General features: G+C 41.0%; 1 protein-coding gene across 6 annotated transcripts; it reads right to left on the bottom strand.

Moving 5' to 3' along the window:
- Positions 1–260: 260 nt before the first annotated feature.
- Positions 261–8,819, bottom strand: lipea (lipase, hormone-sensitive a). 6 transcript variants are annotated; one of them, XM_083679805.1, is made up of 12 exons: positions 8,780–8,792; positions 5,045–5,138; positions 4,710–4,959; positions 4,185–4,469; positions 3,946–4,036; positions 3,557–3,702; positions 3,194–3,379; positions 2,783–2,935; positions 2,468–2,612; positions 2,108–2,335; positions 1,536–1,936; positions 261–1,280 (listed from the first exon to the last, which is right to left on the bottom strand). In XM_083679805.1, the coding sequence occupies exons 2-12, from the start codon at positions 5,074–5,076 to the stop codon at positions 1,059–1,061; spliced, it is 2,139 nt and encodes a 712-aa protein (XP_083535931.1). In that variant the 5' UTR covers positions 5,077–5,138; positions 8,780–8,792; the 3' UTR covers positions 261–1,058. The 6 variants fall into 6 exon arrangements, with proteins under 6 accessions (XP_083535931.1, XP_083535933.1, XP_083535934.1 ...); XM_083679807.1 differs by lacking the exon at positions 8,780–8,792 and adding an exon at positions 5,306–5,668; XM_083679808.1 differs by lacking the exon at positions 5,045–5,138 and having other exon boundaries at positions 8,780–8,819.
- Between the last annotated feature and the right edge of the window lie 6,029 nt (positions 8,820–14,848).

The raw sequence follows: 14,848 nt of genomic DNA, 5'->3' as shown, positions 1-14,848 counted from the left end.
CCTATTGTGCAACAGAGAGAACATTCTAGATGATCCTTTCAGTTAATATCAGCATAATTGTAATGTTTTTCACTGTAAACGATTCTCTTTTAGTTTTTTTCTATGCTTGTGTTTCTTTTTTGCTGTTGTAAACTCTTTCTTGCTGTTGTAAAGTGTGACATGCACTCTAAAATAATATAAACTTGTAACTCCACAAATATCAACCAAGGCTTCAAATTAATGAAATTAAATTAAAACTCAGTGTTCAATTATTGTTGAAAATGTTATATTTGAGGTTTTTAAATCAACATTTCAAATAGCTTATATTTTTTAAATATCCATTTAACCTACCAAGAGTCACTTTCACATTCACACATTGCTGGTGAACAATAACATCCCCTTGTGCATACTTACAGTGTTACATTGTAAACACATACAAAAACAACAGTAGTTTAAATTGACCCAAACATACAGTATTCCCTATATTAGTAGCTCTAGTCTTTCAACATGTCACAGACAAGGTCACAAAACACTTTCACCTATCCATATGGAATCATTTGTACAGTACAGCTCTAATTTCAACAAGGCACAACAACAGCTTCAATTAAATGTATCTTTGTCTTCAGATATTGTTGCAAAAGGCTGGCTAATTCTTTGTCTTGTTACATCTTGTTGTCGGCAAGATTCTATATCATGTGCGCATTTGACAAATAATATTTTACCACGTTTTGTTTTATTATACTGTATTCTGTGCTAACAGGAGTGTAGCTCTGCCTTTTTTCTGAAAGCTAGAGTGACACAGACAGCTTGAGAAGATATCTCAGATATTGTATATCTGATCTGTGTGGTGGTCTTCTTCTTTTTTTCATTTTTTTTTTTCATTTCCCTTATATTTTTCCCTTCACCCTCTCTCCACAAGCTCTTATCTTTCACTCCATTTTGGATTCAACTCATTTTCCCCTGCATTTTATTGGGGTGTTGACAAGTGACACGTCTTCCCTGTGATTGGTCCCCTCAGGCAGCGGGTGGGCCCCTCCACCAGATGGGTCAGCCCCATGATTGGTCTTTTCCCACTTTGGTCACTTGCAACGGAATGTGGGCGGGTTTTGCTGCTGGAAGACCTCTCTGATTCGCTCCACACAGATATCTGAGGCCACCTGAGTCTCCTTAGAGAGTTGTGATAGGCTGAGGAAGCCATGTGGGAGGTCCTCCACTACCTTCAGAGTCACAGGCTGGCCAATGTCCCGCAGCTTCTTGGCAAACATGACAGAGTCATCCAACAAGGCGTCCAGTGCAGAAGCCTGTAGGGACAGACAGGTGAGGAAGAATGAGTTAAGACTATTTTAAAAGTTTCAGCGGAAGAGAAAATCCAGGAGAGGGGAATAGTGGACAGTGAAAAGAGAGAGATAAACTATGAAAAACACTGCAGTAAAAAAATGGATGTGTTTCCCTTTTCCATTACTCCTTTTATCCTCCTTCTTAAATTCAGTAACTCCACCACACCCATCCCTCTACACATTCTCTCCTTTCCTCCCTCCCTCCCTCCCTCCTCTCACCACTATGTGTACAGGTGGCAGGCCTCTAAGCAGATTGTCAGGGGCCAGCAGAGGCGACACAAACGGGTTCTTAACGATGGGGGAGGATAGTGTCTGGATCACAGCCAGCCGTTCAGAGCGCAGGGGCTCAAAGCCCTGTGGGTAGTCCATGGAGCCTGGAGAGGAGCTGGATGAGGCACAGGGGGACACGGAGGGTCTCTGGTACACCTCATTGTCTGAGGGCCTCCCGTGTGACAATGATAGTGACCCTATGCCCCCTGAGGTCCAGCTGGAGTCCAGGAAGGACTGGATCCAATTGGACGCCCCCTGGGTGAGGTCACTGATCAGCAGGGCGGTGTCTCTACCCAGCGTGCTTAGTGTATTGTTGTCCTCTGAGGGTTGTACTGTCTGAGAGTCAATACCTGGAGAGGGTGATGGAGAAGTATATGTAAGAGAGACATTTAAAACCTATATGAATACATAAGTGTACTCTCCCATGTCTTTTTTTCAGACATATCCATCCGATTGCTGAGGCAAACTTAGTCCTGTAACTCTCTTTTGAATGTTTTGAATACACTCTCTCCCCTCCTTACCAGCATAGGCGTTGAGGCACTTGGAGAGCACACCCAAGGGCAGCAGAGGGTCAATGAGGGTGAGCAGGCGGGAGGGTGAGGCATCAGTGGTGAGCAGGGTGGCGGGGTAGGCAGCCATGATTCCGTCAGGGACACGTACGCCGCTGGTTATGGCTTTCATGGACACAGTGATGCACAGGTTCCCTCCTGCACTGTCACCAGCCAGACACACACGCTCTGCTGTGGAACCTGTGGAACAAAACCAGCAGTATCTATGTTGTTAATACTTCTGTATTTACAGTTCTATTGATTCTTACTTGCAACATCAATGGAAGTTTAGATTATCTACTAATTGACAGTATGAAAGGCCAGAACACTGACCAAGAAGACGGCAGTTCTTGAGTGCCCAACAATAAGCGTAGAAGCATTCTTCCAGGGCTCTGGGGAAGGGGGCTTCTGGGGCCAGAGAGTAGTCCACAGATACGATGGGGACGCTCAGATCCTTGGACCAGCTCTTCAGATAGTACTAGGAGGATGTAGGACAGGTGAAGAAAAGGGGAACATAGAATTCATGGTAAACACTAAGCCCCAAACTCCACTTAATCTCATTGTTGTGAGACTTGGATTGAAGATTGAAGATTAGTGTAAGTAAATGCTGGAAGTAAATGCTGGCTGCCACTATCCCTTCCTCCATACCTCATGAGATCTGGAGGTCTGGGCCACGAAGCCCCCTCCATGAAAGTGTATGAGCAGCCAGGGGGACAGCGCACACCTCTGAGGTCTGTGGACTAGAGACAGGGACATAGGAGGAACTTCTGTACGAGAGAAGGCCAACAACTCCTCACTGTCCTGGGGAAAGAAATGAGTGAAACAGAGAGTGAGACAGGGACAGAAAAAAAAAAAAAAAAAAAAGACATGCAAGAAAGAAAAAAGAAAGAGAGAAACAGTACAGCACAAAAGGCAGGGTTCAAATTATAGACTCGGGGGACACTTCAGGAAAGGGAGGGCCTACAGTGATATTTGAAATCTGTCATTTAAACCCTACAAAACTGTGACGAGAACATCAACTAGCTACTAAGCATAAAGATGACATAAGACGCCACTCACCTGTCCCTCTCGGAGCTCGTAGGAGATGAGGCGCATGTTGACAGGCCCAGGGCCCCAGTGAGCCACTGGGGGGGACACTGTGGTTAAGAGACAGGGGTCGGAGGACAGGGGAAGTTGAAGGGGTTCAGGCGGCAGCGTCAGGATGAGGTTCACCTGCACTAGGTTAGAGGCTATACTGGCCAAGCCCTGTGAGAGGGAGGAGGAAGGAATGGATGGATGAAGGGAGCAAGAAAAGAGAGGGAGTGAATAGGGGGAACAGACACATAGATCAGGTGAGAATGCATGATGATACTGATGACAGATTTCCACATTAGTTGCAACATTCCTTGCAAGATATTGCATGCAACATTCTCCTCCCCTCACCGATATAAGCCCGGACTCTGTGAGGTTCCAGAAGGACTTCCAAAACTGCATATCCAAGTTCTGGGTAATCCGCTCAAACTCTGCACCCCTCAGCTCTGGGTCCATGACATATTTCCCAGATGTGAGGAGGGAGAATGCTGCCATGCCTGCCACAACATAAAGAAATAGGGAAAACCCAGGAAAAAAATCATGTTGTCAAAGTGGTATATGTCAGTGCATTGCAGATGTGCATCATCTACCAGCATTTAAAAAAAATTTCATGTTATTAAACAAGATTTTAAAATCCTCAACACTTCTATTACAATTCTACTGACTGCATGTTTACAGTAAATTACAGTAAGACAGTGGAACACAGAGTTCTGAACCTTGATAATAAAACACAGATTTACCTAAACCAGTATGCTGTTTTCCATAGCTCTCTCCAAACGAGACCATGCTTATAACAACTGTCTGCAGGAATGGGCGAAGGGCTGGTGAGAACTGGAGGAAAAGAGATTTAAAAAAAAAAGGGGAGGATTTCAATAACAGCCATCATGTTTCCAAATGTTGTCAAGGTCTCTGTACAACAGAGCCAGGAGGTGGGTGGAGTGTTTGTCCCTGGTGGTCAGACTGACTGTACATGACTGACCTGAAACCCCAGGCAGCGGCCGTAGAAGCAGGCCTTGTGCATGGAGGTGTACTCCCTGACAAACCTCTGGCTCAGGTCTCCGTCCGGCAGGGAGTAGAGCTGCCCGTGGCCATTGTCATTGAGCAGGTGCTGGGAGAGGTAGAGGAGGGCACGCAGCTGGCACAGGGCACTACAGTAGGCCTCCATCTCGGAGGCGTTGTGCTCGGCTCTGAAGAAGGCACTGTAGCAGTTGGAAGCGGTGTAGCGAGCCTTGTCGATGATGTGAAAAAGACAAGATAGCAACACCTGGAGTGGGGGGGGGGGGGGGGGAGTGAGAGAGAGAGACAAAGCGAGAGTTAACAAAAATATACAATTCATACATTCCTTTAGAGTTTATTTCTTGTTTTTGTACTGCTCTGATGCATCAGGGTCCTATTATATTACTGTGTAATTGCCTCTCTGCCTCTTGATGATCACAGAATGAGAATTTGTTGTAACAGTGACACATTCTCATCCAGTGTAGTGAGGTTTAGTAGCTAGTCATACCTTAACCAGTGTGCGGTACCCATTTCCAGGGGTTTGTGCGTCAAAGTCATAGTGGTGGAAGATCCTGGTGAAGCCAGCGACCACAGACTCAAGGGCACGGCCATGGCCCTGAATCTGCCTCATGGACGTCAACAGGCGCCTGGCAGCATCTCCGTAAGGCAAATCAGGAGGGCCAGAGAAAACACTGATGTTTTCCTCACATACAGCCTCCAAGGCCGCAAACACTGCCTTGAAATCCATGGCTGAGAGGCTGGAGAAGGAGAAGGAGAAAACACATACATAGCATGAATACATAACAAAAAACAACAACATACTATAATCACAGGATATATTACCGTGCCATCCATCCAGATGAAATGCAGGACATTTGAAATTTGGGTCATTCCATGTCAAATCAACAAGCCATGGCACCCACCATCTCAGAATGTTCTGAAATGATAAGATAAGTATTCCTACATCATTTTTGTAGAAATATAGTTTCCTCCCTAAAAAATAAGCCAATTGATTGTACCCAAATTGCCCTTTTTCATTTTGTAGGACTCATATAATAATCAATAGAATTCAAACCTCAAATCAGATTTGGATAAAAGTCCTACCTGGTAATGATTAGACATAAGACATGAGGAATTCAAAAGAATCTAGACATGAGGAATCCAAAACAACAAAAGTCACCTCCAAACCGATCCTTTAGAGGTTTTTATCGGCCAGTATGGAATATCAGTGCCCTAACTCTGACAAGTAATATTAAGCTGTGAGTTTTGTCATGTATTTCTGGTTAATCTGGTAACCTGGGTGTTGCCCTGCACAAATATATTAGTCATTGAAGTTGTGTGTCTAATGTTCCATTATACAGTGCGATAGTACCAGATTCTTTCCACTAGAAGGCACTGTTCCTGTTATTAGGTGAAAATAGTGCAAACAAAATGAATTGTTCTCAGTGTTAATTCACAGCTGGATTCATGTCTTAATCATCATCAAGTAGGACTTTGGTCCAAATCAGATTTGGGGTTTGAATTCTGTTGAATATCATATGAATCCCACAAAATCAAAATGGCCAATTTGGGTACAAATTAGCTTATTTCTCAGGGATGAAGCTATATTTCTACAAAATAATGATGCAGAAATACATATCTTATGTTTTTAACTACAGAAACCATTTCAGAAAAAAAATGAAATGGTGGGTGTCGAAATCCTCTTTTGTCTCTTAATTTTACATGGAATGACCCACATGACTAATGTCTTTACAAGTATGGTTGTTTGTGGGTAGTTCAGTGTAAAAGGACACATGAGGACCAAAATGTGAAATTCATCAGAACATATAAAATTGGGTGTGAAATGAAAGCTACAAGTTTTTGGGAAATTAAGTCAGAAATACATTTTTCAACTGTAACATGACATCAACCCAGCCTAGAAATGGACACCCATCCAAAATATCCCCAAGAGAAACAAGAAAAATTATAAATCAGGTAAAAGCCAACCCAAACATAACATCTAGAGATTTGCAGACCTCCCTTGCTACATCTCAGGTAACTGTGCAAGCTTCAACAAAAAGAAGAATGCTGAATCGAAATGGCTTTCATGGGAGGGTTGCTAGAAAGAAGCCTCTGCTGTCAAAAAAGAAACAAACTGCCCGTCTTAACTTTGCCAGAGACCACCTGGACAAGCCTGAAGGTTTCTGGAAGTCCATTCTCTGGACAGATGAGTCCAAAATTGACCTTTTTGGTCACAATCAAAACCACTATGTTTGACAAAAACCCAACACTGCCTACCACCAAAAGAAGCTTATCCCATCAGTCAAGCGTGGTGGTGGGAATGTCAAGATCTGGGGCTGCTTTTCCTCCTCTGGATCTGGACAACTCCACATCATTAAGGGTACCATGAATTCTGAGGTATACCAGGAGATTCTTGAACAGAATGTCAAGCCATCAGTCAAGGAGCTAAAGCTGGGCTGAAAATGGGTCTTCCAACAAGACAACGACCCAAAGCATTCAAGCAAATCTAACAAAGAAAGGCTCAGGAGAAAGAAGATTTGTGTTTTGGATTGGCCAAGTCAAAGTTCTGACCTAAATCCAATCGAGATGCTGTGGCAGGACCTGAAGCAGGCAGTTCATGCCAGGCACCCCTCAAACCTTACTTAATTGGCTGAGTTCTGTAAGGAGGAGTGGGCAAAAATCCCTCAAAACAGATGTCAGAGACTGATTAGTGGCTATACGAGAGGTTTCTCCAAGTTATCACTCCTAATGGAGGTGCCACAAGCTATTGACTGAAAAGGTTCACATATTTTTGTACACATGAAATCTGAGTTTTTGTTAAATAAACCACTTTCGTTCAATAAACAATGAAAATATATCATATTTTTTTGGTTTGTGTCCTTTATTTGGAATGTCTTTATTACGTATTGGGGTTTAGATAAAGATTTTCGAACTTTAGATAAAGTTCATTTTAATATTTTATACAGAAATAATGACCATCCCTGTAGGGTTCACAGAAATTCAAGCAGCAGTGTATGGTGTGGTGTCCCTAAGACAGATTCTTAGGATTCAAAGGCATATTTATGTTTCTTGTGAGTTTTTATCAATTTCCCTTTCTAATGTTATATATAAGTTGATAAAAAAATACATTTTTACCTCAATGAGAGTGTCTATTGTATATTTCTACCTTTGTTTCCCTATTTTAGCTACATCATCATGAAATTCAAATCCAGAAATGATGCATTTCTGGAGGGGACCCATGCAGTCTGTTGTCATCATTCTGTTACCGGATGCAAATGAACTTCACTTACTGTAGCTCAACAACCAAAAGAGATATTTTCAAAGTCACGGTATCATATGATAACTAACACCCCACTCTTTCTGCAGACATATTTGAATCGACTTTTGAAGAAACATGGTTACATAAAAAACCCTGGGAGCTTTTAGGGTAATTCTGTTACCCTAAATCTGCACAGTTCTTAAAGTACATGCTTTTTTTGTTTTTTTGTTTTTTTCACTGGGAAGTGTTAGGAGTAGTCCTTCTGCAAATAGTTGTAAGGTTTGCTAAACTTTGCTATCAACCATAACCCTAACCCAAATATTCCTGTGGAATTGCCCCTGGACCAAAGGTCAAAAAAGATATGAACATGCAACCAGCCCAGAAGTCCTCCTACAAACAGACTTTATCTAACGTTGTAAAATGATAAGATAACATTATGGACTAAAACATTCCAGTTTGTATTCATAACAACCATTGAGCATTTAGTGAAAATAATAGGCTATATCACAAATCAAACCACTTAAACAATTTCTGTTTCTGTTAAGTGGCATATATTTAACCTAATTTCTATTAATTGTTTTCATGAAATAAAGCTTGACCAATGTATTTTCCTTTGCTACTGACATTCTCATACTTCTCAACTTCAAAAAGAGTGTTAATAAATCAAATCACCTTGTGTAATGTTGGCCCTGAGATCGCTTATGTGCAATGTTGTTCATAGCAGTGCAAATTCCTTTACCTTATTTCTCGATAATTCACTCTCGCCAGTTTCGGTTTCTACAACTGTCCAATTTCCATAGTGAGCTTTTGAACTCCTCGCTATTTTGTTTTGAAGTACGCATCATTGATCTAATAGCCAAGGCCCACCTCTCAAAAGGCCTCTTTGAACCTAAACAGCTGACAGATTACGTCGTAACACAGCGATACTGTTTAGATGGCAACAAACCACCAACTCCACGATCAGCTTTCAAGGCTGCGGGTGGCCGCAATATCATCTTTCCGGAGAGTAACCGGCGAATTGGGCTAAGCTACACTACAGATCCAAAATATATTCACAACAGACATTTTACAAATGAAAACGGGTTGGTTCAAACCCGAATTAATGTCAAACTTCACACGACAGAGAACTTTTGATACTTCTGATACGCCCAAGTTAGAACACAATTCACTGTAGCTATGACATAATTGTGACAGACAAGAATGCCAGCAACAACGATATTTAGGCGGACATTGGCAGAACAAGTGAGCATTATGTCTATAATGTGTGTGTACAGTTTCCTCAGTTAAACAGCCAAAGCTTCGTGTATTTCAGTACTTACTTACCAACACGCATCCTCCTATCTGCTTACAGTATTTTTCGCCCCCACAGAACCCTGGGTAAAGAGATCATGTGAGCAGCGCTCGAAGCTCTCATCTCTGTGATCGCAGTCGCATCCGATACATCTGACACACAAGCCGCTGAGGACACGATCCCCATTGTGCCATCTCTAAATCAAGCAAAATTCTCGGGCTTTTTGGATTCTTTCACAATGTATTCTCACTGACCACTTCACTGGCTATGCGTTTGTTTCAAAATATAATTTTAATCAACCGGCAAAATGACACAATAGGCCTACTAGACACATGACATAAATACAGTGAAGCATAATGAGATTGGACAACTGAGAGACAGCTGCCATCTTACTATTTTTAAACACTTGGTTACATCTGATGTCTCTGGCTCTTTTTAGTTCAATCGGAATACATTGCCGGTAGCCTACATCATAAATAGGCAATGTAAGAAGGAAGGGAGGAATAGATATGGCTAAGTATATATACTAGAGTGTAACCACCTGTAGGCGTGTGTGTGTGTGTGTGTGTGTGTGTGTGTGTGTGTGTGTGGGTGGGTGTGTGGGTGTGTGGGTGAGTCAGTGAGAGTGTATGGCTGCAATGTTCTCCAACATCAGAGACTCAATGTGCTGTCCTGCAGCACCATCTGGTGTCACATTCAAAAGATCTGGCCATTCTGAGGTTCTCTCATCGGCGCTGACATAAAATATTGCAGCTAACATAATGAAAATGCAATTAACTATGCTAATTATCACAATAATGTCCTGTGTATGACTGGCCTTTTGTGCCTTTTGCACAAATATTCAGAAAATATTTCCACTAGTAAAAATGCTTCATATAATTTGACAGCATGCCAGTTCAGATGAGAGGTGTGAGGAGTTCTTTACATTTCTTACATTTACATTTATGGAATTTAGCAGACGCCTTTATCCAATGCGGCTTACAACAAATACATTTGTTTAAGTAAGTGAATCATCTATCCATCAGTCATCATAAGCAAAAGTAATCAATGCTCCAAATCTTGGTTATTGATATCCAAATCTCGGACCAAATCTTGGTTATTGATAAATCTCTGTACCTTGGTGCTTCACAGAAGTATTACTTTGGTGAGCTGTATAGAATCACTTGTAAATGGTTTCATTGATACTTTCAGTACAAATGTTCATGAAGCAGAACGCCCAAAAACACCAGCCACACCTCTAGGCAAAACAATTATTTTGACCCTTTGCTTTCACTGATGACAAACTCCTCATGCACCCTTTCTTAGGTCAGAGCGCAATATCTAAAGACCAATGTTTATATTTAGTCAGTCTGACAGTCTCATAGCTGAAAACTCTTTGATATATCATCCATGTATTGGATATCATTGTGTAATGACTTTGATTGATTGAAGAAAGGGATAGTTGAATAATAATAATAATAAAAATAATAATAATAATAATAATAATAATAATAATAATAATAATAATAATAATAATAGTAATGTATTACATCTATCAAGTGCTTTTAATTATACAAGAATAATCTCAAAGTGCATAAAATAAAAGATAAAACAGAACATGTTTTTTAAAAATGAACAGAACTAAAAAAATTATAGCCACACATTACTGTACATTTGTAATCTGGTTCATCATTATTGCTGATAGTTACTGTAGTTTCTATCTATTTGGTGTACTACAGCTGCAGAAAAGGTCAATGTCAGTATTCTCCTAATTTCATTCTGTACCTATTACGATTTGAGTCATAGTTTGGGGGAATTCAAAAGAGTAGCAACCTTACAACCACATCCAATATTCACCTCTGTAGTATGCCTGTCGGATTGGCTGGGTATGTGCCTGAACTCAAGACTATTTAACATGTACACATAAGGGTACGGCCTCAGTAAGCTTGCTAATGGGCTGTAGTGGCAGGCATGCCCTTAAAAGACCTCAGAGCAAAGCACTCACCTACACTTGTGTTAAAGCTCATATTCTGAGAGTGCATATTGTTCCATTGCTTTACACAAAATTGCTGTTAGTTTTCATGGATTACAGTGTCTACTTTGGTGGTAATTGGGTTTAAGTGTTCCTGGAAGGGGTTAAAGTAACTGACAATCAATCACCTGAACGGTAAAGCATGGAAGGTCATGCCAAATAGGAAAGAGACCTGTTTGTATCTGTCTTCTTCCCTTGTCTCCTTGCCCAGCAGAAATGCAATATCCCTCAAAAGGAGTTTTTTCTTTCTTTTTGGGCCAGGTACTACCCATGTCTCTTTGTTGTGTCACATTCACTGCTCAGTTGTTTCCATGTTTATGACCTCTAAATAAAACATAAACAAATACATTAATTTTAGTGTAAAGGAAAGGTAATTGTTTCTGTCAGATGAACAAAGAGCTTTGAAAAGGGTAAACACACTCAAAAACAGTCTTGATAAGGCTCCAAAGCATAAGCTTTCCAAACACCAGGGACAAAGTCGGTGCAAAATCCCCTGGCTGATGGGACAACCCCTTTGAATGATTCAGATGATCCTGACTCTAGGACAATGAACTCATTGTGAGTGTGTGTTATGGCTACCTTAAAGGCAAGGCAGAAAATATATCCGGGATTATACACACTTAAAATGAATGCCTCCAAAAAACATCCACTGAAAGCCTTTTCCTCATACTATGAAGATGACGTCTCTGAGGCCATGTTGTGTCTTGCCAGTATTGGTAGATCAGTCAGGATAGGCCTCCCTACTGCATCCTACCTCGACAACACTTGTCCAGTAAACAAAATGACTACCTTGATTTTGATCAAAGGCAAGATTGTTTACTTAATTAGATTAAACATAATTTCAAAGTAAATCTCATGTTCTATCGCATTTTATTTGTTCTCCCATCATCCCATAACAAAGAGTGGGGGGAGAGGAGGACATATCATTTCATTCACCCGAGTAGCATATATCCCCATCCCAATACAATTGTTATGACTGCTTGTTAGTCACAACAAAAGAGGGAGACCACACTGTAAAGGAATAAGGGTTAACCAAAATGCATTAAAAAATTTAAACTAAGGAAAATAATCATAACCAGATGAGGTGTGGAAATCAGTACATCAGTGTGAATGTGGAGTGTTGCATGTGGGATAAGTGTACCTGTGAGGGTGTTGTATAGTAGAAAGCAAAAAAGGAAACAACCAAACAAAATGGCACCCTGCCTGGAGGAAAAACAGCCAAGCCTGAGAGCCACAGGCCTAGGCCCTCTTAAGGCCTCTACACAGCTGCAGGTCATCAGGTCATCAGCTCGTTAGGGCCACCATTATGTTAATAGGTATACTTCATTTCCATTCATTAGGTGGCTGTTTTATCTCCTGTAGATCCGAGGCCTGGTTATGGGCTGTCCTGCTTGACAGGTCTCTCTGCTTCAGTCACAATCTAAATTGTATCACTTGTAGTTGTTTCATTAGGCACACAAATAACATAATTGCAACACACATTGCATCAAATCTTTAGACATTCACAAACAGTTTAAGTTAATTTGATGTGTCAAACAGGAATTATGTTGTTCATGGGTTAGGTTTAGAACTTCTCTGTGTGCCACTGTCTCCAGCTGTAAATACTGTGGGGACTTTCTGCTTTCTGCTTGGAATACAGGCGGAACATGAGATGACATGTCCGTTGTTATACAATGTCCTCCATTCTACTTTGTGACACCACAAACAATTATAAAGTGGATGAGTGGAGGATAGAGGAGGAATTTTCCTTCACCCTGAACAGTCGTTATCCCTACCAGCAAACGGGAGGCATACTATTTGTGTTGGGTGTTCCGAGTCTGGGCAATGGTAGTCTACCCGACTCCTCTCCTCCCCCTTCCTTCCTTCTCTGTTTGCTCATAACAGAACATTCTTTAAACTGCGGTATAAATGTGGCAGTAGTAAAACATTTTAAAGGACCAAAACACGCACTCTCTGACATGGCTAATGTCTATAATTGTGATTGTGCACAGACATGCAAGCATTGGTCGATGAATGAGAGTTTATAGTTTCATCCAAAACCTATGATATATAGACATGTCCAGTGCTTGATTTACCCCATACCCCAAAACGCCCCAGGTTATATCTATGGTGCTGAAATGGACAGCGTTAAGGTGCGGATTCAAATGATGTTCTCTCGCTGCATACAACACACATACGCAAATGCCCACATGCTTAACTGAGGGGCTTACAGACCCGAATTTCAAATCATTTTCAAGACATTTGTATTGACACACACAGACAAACACACACACACACACACGCAAACACGCACGCACGCACGCACACACGCACACACACACACACACACACACACACACCTTTAAAATAGTGAGCTAGTTAATGCTCGTAGGGAAAGGAATGAGGAAGATCGGAATTTCTTACGGGAATTTGAGCATTTGAGAATAGAAACCGTGTCTTTATTCCTTCTGGGTTCTATCCAAAGGGAGTGTCAGAGGTTGGTTCATGGTTATTTCCATGATTCAGCAATCTCTTTATCATTCTTTCGTCACACATCTTCACATTTTGAACATTACATATTCGTTACTAGGAAGCAGTCAGGGCCGGATGATTGTGAACTCAAACCAACCTTTCCTTTACCTCTCCATTGAGCCTGTACTAGTGCGTACAGAAGCCTATTCAGATGCAGGACTGATAATCAATCATTATTAATAATTAATCACAGTTTGCTATACCACAGCAAATATTGTACTCGCTAAGGGGTGGAATCCTAATAACCCGAGATCCGTGCGCATAACTCAAATCATTGCGCAAATCATCTTGAATTCTGCTCAGTGCGCTGGTCTTATCCCGTTTCTAATGACACCTGGCCTGGTTAGGCTGACCGTGGAGGTCTGATGTCAGACCTATAGAAACATCTATCTGACCTGCCCTTGCCTCTTCAGCCATCTCAGACAAAAGGGCAAGAATCTATAAAACATCAGCCAGTATCACTTCATAGGCACCGAGCCAGCCATAAACTATAAACAGTGCTATTGTGCAAGCTGCTCGTGCATGGTCAATGCTGGTGTTCCAAAAACGCTTCATTCCAGCACGGAACTCTTCTAATTTGTTATGACTAGTTAAGCACTGAATTCACCTGAAGTATTGACACACAATAAAAAATATAAAAAATCACCTGAAACATTGACATACAATAAACGAAAAATTAACCTGAAGTGTTGACACACTAGAAACGTCTACGTCACACTATACATTAAGTTGCCCCCATACCTGTGTAGTAACAGTGTAATTACTCTAGTAATACATAGTATAACCATGCTGTTACATAGTAATATGCTTTGTAATTTCATAGTAATGGAGTTTAGTGGTCTGTGTTGCTATGGTTGTGAAATGAAAAGTAAGTGAATCATCAGTCAGCTTTCCACAAGAGCAGAACTATATCAGGGATCATCTTCTGACTGCACCAATATCCCTCCAACACATTTCCCTCCTAGTGGAGTGAGAACACAAAGTACCATACTAGCTCCTCAGAATTGAATGCCTTATCTAACAGAACAACATTCTATAGTTATCTACAAGGGTTAGGGTTAGACTAATAGATGAGGAAAAGTGAATATATTTACCTGTCTGCTTAGGTAATACATCTGTCATTTAGATGAACTGGAAAATCAGGAAAGGAACAAATAATTCTAACAATTTCCTGTCATCATGTCCTGGTGTTGGCTGTGCTTTTCTAGTTAAGAACAAGTTAAGAACAAGTTTTGTTCTTAACTAGAAAAGCACAGCCAACACCAGGAGATGATGACAGGAAATCGTCAGAATTACTTTTTCCTTTCCTGTTTTTTTATTTACCATCTACATCATTGGTTTTGTTCTTCTGATTTGGTCTAAATACAGTTTATCTTGAAAAGGAAACATATACGCACATCTGTTGGCCATACGATTGTCCTATGGTCCTGTTAATTGAGAATAGGAGCTGAAGGCTTTTAAAGTGTAAGAAAGTGAATTGGGCCTAATTCTGAGGTGGAAGCAGAACAATGTTAGCTGCCCTTGGACATGTTTATAATTGTTTATAATTTACTTGTCTCTGTCTCATAAACATAG

This window comes from Argentina silus (genome assembly GCF_951799395.1).
Source record: "Argentina silus genome assembly, chromosome: 11".
In the NCBI taxonomy this organism is placed as follows: Eukaryota; Metazoa; Chordata; class Actinopteri; order Argentiniformes; family Argentinidae; genus Argentina; species Argentina silus.
The sequence above is the reverse complement of the archived record's forward strand: the minus strand, read 5'-3'. Positions and strand labels throughout refer to the sequence as shown.

What these genes read in the sequence shown, in the direction of transcription:
- lipea (XM_083679804.1), bottom strand. Translation starts at nt 5,003, where the DNA reads ATGTATTCATGCTATGTATGTGTTTTCTCCTTCTCCTTCTCCAGCCTC. An exon ending in GGTACCGCACACTGGTTAAG is followed by an intron (nt 4,470 to 4,709) that starts GTATGACTAGCT and finishes CCCCCACTCCAG; the next exon opens with GTGTTGCTATCTTGTCTTTT. An exon ending in GTGCCTCAACGCCTATGCTG is followed by an intron (nt 1,937 to 2,107) that starts GTAAGGAGGGGA and finishes CACCCTCTCCAG; the next exon opens with GTATTGACTCTCAGACAGTA.